At 42.9% G+C, this 6,686-nt stretch overlaps 1 protein-coding gene across 1 annotated transcript in view; it reads left to right on the top strand.

Annotated features, from left to right (window-relative positions):
- Window positions 1-1,533: 1,533 nt before the first annotated feature.
- LOC129053200 (deleted in azoospermia protein 3-like) overlaps window positions 1,534-6,686 on the top strand; it is a 48,552-nt gene continuing 43,399 nt past the window's right edge. The window contains exon 1 of the mRNA XM_063721476.1: window positions 1,534-1,744. Within this exon, the coding sequence (XP_063577546.1) occupies window positions 1,742-1,744 (3 nt within the window). The 5' untranslated portion in view covers window positions 1,534-1,741. The remainder of the gene's footprint in view (window positions 1,745-6,686) is intronic.

Genomic DNA, 6,686 nt, shown 5'->3' with positions numbered 1-6,686 from the left:
AGGGTGATGGTGTAGGAGGACCCATTTCTTGGCTTGCAGATTCCAATAACACGTTATAGATTTAAACCCCAAACTTTGATGAAATGCAGGTCTAGGGTTTCAAAATTTAATGAGAGTTAAATACGTATTTTCTTCATCCAGAGATGGGGCAAGCTTCCTCATCTGCTCGTTCATGTGATGATTTACATTTTCCCCACTCTATCCTTTTCCTAAGGATTTTAGGGACAACGGCTTTTCGCAGAGTACTCAGCTCCAGCTCCCACCTTGAGCCCTTAACCTCCTGCCCCTAAACATCCAGAACTCAACTTAGAGAGAGTAACATTTTGCCCACACCTAGGACGACCAATCCTTCTGGTTTCCTTAGGGACGCAGGAATTTCTCAGTGCTAAAACCAGTAAGTCCTGGGCAAACCAGTATGACCGGCTGCCCTACAACCCAGCCCCCATATCCAGGGCAGGAGAAGAATCAGTTGAACAATTCATTGCTCTAGTTTTCAGTTTATTTTTGGTACTTGGAATTTCCCTCCTTTTTTTTATGGGTTTATCTGCCTATTGGAAACAAAACGTTATTATTTTTTTTTATCCCGCATTACTAGATGTCAGTAGTGAGACACTTCCCACGTTATAGAAGTCCAGCATTTTGCCAGTTCAAAACGTCACGTTTCAATTCTTTCCGTCAGTACAGAAGTGAAGTTTGAGGATAAAGGTCATAGCCACTTAGCCCTGTGTGTATAACAGGGTGCTGGAGTGGTCCCCAAAGTTATGTGATTGGCTCCACCACCTGCCCCACAGCTTGCTCCCGCTCTAGGCCCTTGCTCTGATCTTGAGAATGTTCTATAAGTCTCTAGGCAGGCCTAGCGTCTTCCTGTAAGTCCTAGAAGGTGAATTCTCCCATCAAAATGTAAAATCCCTGAGCAAAGAGACACTATTTTATTCTGTTCACTCCTGCATCTGCAGTAGCTGGTAATCACAAGCACTCAGTAACTACTTCTTGAAAGAACGAACACCCTGAATGTCAAAACTGGCATTTCCTCCCATCCAATCCCTTGTATCTCAAACTTGACAGAAAGGAGTCCAAGTTTCTGGCCTGTTGATGTCTCCCTCCCTTTTCCACAGACTTGCTACTATTTATTTCTGTAGGTACTTTAAAAGATTTTGGGGTGGGTGTGACGCTAACAGTGATTGTGCTAAACCTGTGCATTCCAGAAGCCATTTTGAAACTACAGCCCAGACACATTCTCGTTTTTTAAAACTACACCATATATTTCAGTATGCATACTTATTTCAAGGGTGTTTTGGAGGCGATGCGTGTGCCTGTCGGTCTACGTGAGGGCGGTGCCTGCCTGGGACCAGCACACACGCACTGCGTACCCTGCGTCCTCTACCCACCCACAGCGTGGGGGACGCCGTCATCCCCCGCAGGCCTCCACCCTCCAGGGGGCGTGAGCGCTGCCACCCATTGGCTGAGGCCGATACCACGCGCCCCGATACCCGGCACAGGAGCCACCTCCCAGAGACCCCCGGTCCACGCCTCAGTCGGCCTGCGCGCCTCAGCCTGGCGGTTCTACCTCCGAGGGTTCACCCGCCCTTGGTTTTCCTTACACCTTCGCCTTTGGCTCCTTTGACCACTCGAAGCCCCACAGCGGGTTCCAGCGGACTTCACCAGCGGACCCAGAAGTGGTGGGTGAAACACAGCCTCTGTTCCTCCTTGAGCCTGTGGGGAGCTGCTGCCTGCCGCCATCATGGTGAGTTGAAGGAAAGACCTGAGGGGCGAGGCCTGTGGGGTTTTCACCGGTGGGTGAAACCAGGCTGCGCCTTATCCTCGGTTTTCCTGTTTCGGGGCCACCCGCCTGGACGCATTAGGAGCCGTGACCCGCAGGGTGGGGCGAGGCGGCCTGGCAGCAGTGCGGCCCACACACAGAGAGAGGCAGGCACAGAAGTGGCGGGACAGCGAGCATGGCGTGGGTCCCCAGGACGCGCTGCCTCACAGTTCGCTTGCAAGGGCCACAGCCTTCGTGCAGAACCCATTTCCTGCCCCAGGTTCTCTCCTGGTAGCGATTTGGGGTGTGGGTTCCCCACCCCCACGCGTCCCCACCTCCACTCCTAGGCGCCCTTTCCCCCTCCCCCACTCCCATGCGCCCCCACCCCGCCAACTTCGTTTCTGACGCTCTCCCGGTGGCTCTGCAAGATGGCCGCGGGCCTGCTGAGGGACTTGGCTCCCTTCAATTGGGAGGGCCGGAACTTCTTCAGGAAGTGGTTCCCTCCTGGTGCTTGTACTGGGTGGGGTGGGTTGGTGGGGTTTGTGGGGGCCTGAGTGTGCTTGTACTGGGTGGGGTGGGTTGGTGGGGTTTGTGGGGGCCTGAAGGCATGGCCCACTAGCTGAGGGGGCTGGGTGGGAAGTGCCTCTGGTCCTTTCGCGGCTAGCGGCTGCTGGGGACTTGCTGATGGCGGCTCCCTCCTGCGGCGGCGACAGGCACAAAAGCTCACTCGACGCTATCTTTGTGGCAAGAGGTTGGCTTCAGTAGTTACCGTTGAGAATTTTAGAATTTTTAAACTCCAGGCACAATTTTTCCCTTCTAGATAAACCAGGAATCTTTGACAAAATGTCCAATTGGTAGATAATGTTGGGTGTGCATTCCTGCGAGTTTGGTAAATGCCCAGCGTTCGTTGAGCGCCGTCACAGATGTGGCTCTGAATACGCTGACCAAACACTGAGTCAAACACACGTGTTACATGCTCTGTGTGTGTGTGTCTGCATTGATAATTCTGTCTTTTCATTTTTAGAGATAAAAGGAGTTTTACACACGGTTTATATTACCATGTATAAACATTAAATATATATAAGCAACTATTATGTGTCATAAGTGTGCAACATGTTATCCATGCTAATAAAAAGTCACCTTGATTTATAAGTTACAATTATTTACAATAATACTTTTCATTTTTAGAGGTAAAGGGAAGAAATGCTTACAGTTTCATTAGGTTTTTTTCCTGATTATAAAAGTAGTATATTTACTCATTTGAAAACAGTCACAGTAAGAAAATAGCAGTCCATCTTAATACCAACACATAAAACCACAGTTAAATTTTGATGCATGAATGCCCTTCCAGCTTATTTTTGTGCGTGTATTGCGATTGCATATAGATAGGCCAACTTTTACAAAAGTCACATAGTACTGCTTAATACTATTTTACAACTTGCAGCTTTCAGTTAATGTGGGTATTATTCTGAAGATAACTTTCAGTATATCATGTTAAAAATTATGCTGTTGTTTTACTGAATTCCCTTATGATGAATACTTTTTCAGTATTGAAACTATCATGGGCTGGGCGCCGTGGCTCACGCCTGTATTCCCAACACTTTGGGAGACTGAGGTGGGCAGATCACTGGAGGTCAGGATTTCGAGAACAGCCTGATTAACATGGTGAAACCCCATCGGTACTAAAAATACGAAAAATTAGCCAGGCATGGTGGCGTGCACTTGTAATCCCAGCTACTCGGGAGGCTGAGGCAGGAGAATCATTTGAACCTGGGAAGCAGGTTGCAGTGAGCTGAGATGGTGCCACTGCATTCCAGCCTAGGCAAGAAAGGGAGACTCAGTCTCAAAAAAAAAAAAGAAAAAAAAAATGTTGTGAATGTCGTTGTGTAAATTAATCTTGGCACACTTGTACTATTAATTCCTTGAGATGAATTGCTGTAAGTGGCATTGCTGGGTGGAAGTGCTTTGCCATTTCATAACAATTTTAAATTATGCTCCTCATTAGTATAGTGGTGAGTATCCCCCTATCAAATTATGATACACCTTTTCCAAGGTACTCTTGGTAAAGCATGTGTCAGTATTTTCCCACTGATGGTGGGTAGAGTGATCTCTGTTCCACACCCTTTCTAATGAACGGTATTAGGATTTTTTACATTGTCAACCTAATAGCTGGATAATATTACACTATGTTGATGTGCACTTTTTTAAATCATCAATGAAGTTGATCATTGATCATTAGCTTTTTAAATTTCCTTTTTAATTTTATTTCCCTTATTGACTCATAAAAACTCTGTATTAATATTCGCAGTTGTCATACATAGTGGGAAAATACATATAGTAGTAACGATGAGGAGCCGTGGTGCCCTTACCTTATTCCTATTTTCAGCGGAGATGGCTGTAGTATTTCACTGTAAGCTTAACGATAGGGTAGAATTAGATTGATAGAAAATAAGAATCCTCTATTTCTATTTTACTTAGGTTTTTAAAAAATTGAAAAATGAATGCTGTATTTTATTAAATACTTTTTCAATGATGAATTAAAGTAGCGTATCCTGCGAATGGAGTATTCTTGCATTGCCAATATAAACTGTATTCTTTACTACTGGAGTTTTGCATTTGTGTTGAGGAGAGGGTTGGACCATCTTGATGAGGCTTTGTTGCTTATATGCTGTTGACCTTTGTAAAATGCATTGAGAAGTACTTTTTTCCTCTTTGAAAATTGAAGAAAAGAGTTTAAATTTCTTAATCTCTTCTTCTGTGTCTTCTATCTTTACTTCAGGTTTCTGGTATCTGTGTGCACCTCTCTCTGAAACACCACATACACCCAAGTTGCCTGTTTCTTCACAAGTTGAAAAAACTCCCAGGGAAACTAAGCCAAATACCATTGGGTGTTCTTTTTCAAGATTGTTTGGGAAAAATTAAAATTTCTGTACAAGTTGACCATGTCGTTGATTTCAAAATTTATCCCTATAGAGTTTGTGCATAACATTCTTTAATGACCACGGGCCACAACCCATTTTTCAGGTCTCAATATATATGTTTGCTTTTTCTTGCTTAGTTTTGCAAGGATTGTTTATTGCTTGAATTTCATCCTTCCCACCCAGCACTCCCTGAGAATCTGCTCTTGGATTAACTTCTGATTTTCACGTCGTATTTTCTTAATTTTAGCATTCTCTTTATTTGTTCCTCTTCCTATTGTTGTGAATGTAACTTTGATGACTGCAAATGATGGGCTTTTTCCTGGCCGGTTTATGTAAATATCAGTTTGCTTACATGTTCACATAGTAATTGCATTAGATAATACTGGCAAAGGAGCTGACGTCGCAGGAGTTTAATGATAATTTTTTCCAGCTTTTAGCTGTCTTTGTCACTTGATTGTCCGTCCGCATATAACAAGAAATGTGCTTGCTAGAAATTTGCAATGAGAGTTGTGTATATGATGGTCTTGAAGCTTACCCCTGTTTACTATTCCAACAATTCTCATTTCAAAATTCACCAACTCACTTGAAGGTATGATTAAGAAAATTACTTCTTTAAAGCAGTTTGTTGGCAGGATGCTATTGACGGTTATGATGGTACTTTCTTTAAAATTAAACTTTAGCTTATCCTAAGCATTCCTTTATATTTTTGACCATAGTTTAGAAATAAGCAAAGGCTATCTATTGATTGTGTTTTTTTTTAATATATATATATATGTACATTATATAATTATGTATAAATACACACAGAGTCGGAATTGAACAATCCCTGCTAGTCAAGCCATGGTAAAAATGAGGTACATTGCCAAAAATGAAGTACATGGCTTACTTTGTTAGCTTTGAGCGCCACCTGCTCGCTGAGGACTAGGACGTGATGGTGACTTGCTTAATTTAAAATGTTGCCACGCTGTTAAAGAGATTCAGTGAATTTTATATGTACGATTCCAGTTAAGCAGGCAGCCAGTTTGTAAGATCCAAGCTAAAGTCAAACTTCTTATAAAGTCAAATGCCTTTTTTCCTCTTTCCCAAACTGAGTATCCATTTTACTAATTATGTATAGAGTATGAGAATCAGAAGAGACACCCGAGGCCTTTTCCGGCCATTTCGTTTTCAAGCAAGGAAACTGAAACTGAGGTCATGAAAAGATTCACTTTCGTGAGCAATGGAAATCAGGTTCTTCCCAAACAAGAATTTTCCTCTTCAATTCTTGTGTCACTGTCACAAGGTTTCTTAACCAGACCCTTTGCAAATTTGGCACCAAATAATTCTTTATTGTAGGAGGCTGTCTTTGCATTGTAGGATGTGCAGTAGTATGCCTGGCCTTCAGCCCATCAGATTCCAGGAATACATCTCAGTTGTGACAGCCAATCTCTAAACGTCGCTGAATGCCCCTGGGGCTCAAAAATCTTGCCCAGTTGAGAATCAGTGCATTTCCATAACCTGTCATGATCTGACGCAGGTTTCTGCCAGATGTTACATTTCTAAATCAAAATACATCCAAACACTGTGGTGCAGAGACAATACCGTAATATAGCTTGCTTATCAAAGAAAAACATATCCAAAGTTCATCCACAAATCAAGGGGGAGTTGAAAAGGAGAGAAAGAAACTACAAGAGTTTCACAATTTCTTTTGTTTTGTTTTGTTTTATTCTGTTTGGGATTTCTGAATGAAGTGAGAAGGAATCGGTAAATTGTCTACAGGGAAGGGCAATCTAAGCAGGTTCCCAGTAGTTCAAGATAATGCAGCTTAATGTCATTTGGAAAAAACAATAATGGAAGACATTTTTAGAAAGGAAAAACTTTAAAAATAGTGTTGTAAATTTTTCTTCCACATCATTGTCATGAAATAACGCTGTTAAAGGAAAGAATTAGGAATGAGTTGCAAACCCAAAATAGCAGGTACAAGCACGAAAGAATAGAGAAATGCAGTAACCTCGGCTTTAGTTGAT

This window comes from Pongo abelii, chromosome Y (genome assembly GCF_028885655.2).
Source record: "Pongo abelii isolate AG06213 chromosome Y, NHGRI_mPonAbe1-v2.0_pri, whole genome shotgun sequence".
NCBI classification, from domain to species: domain Eukaryota; kingdom Metazoa; phylum Chordata; class Mammalia; order Primates; family Hominidae; genus Pongo; species Pongo abelii.
This window is presented reverse-complemented; position numbering and strand designations above follow the sequence as displayed.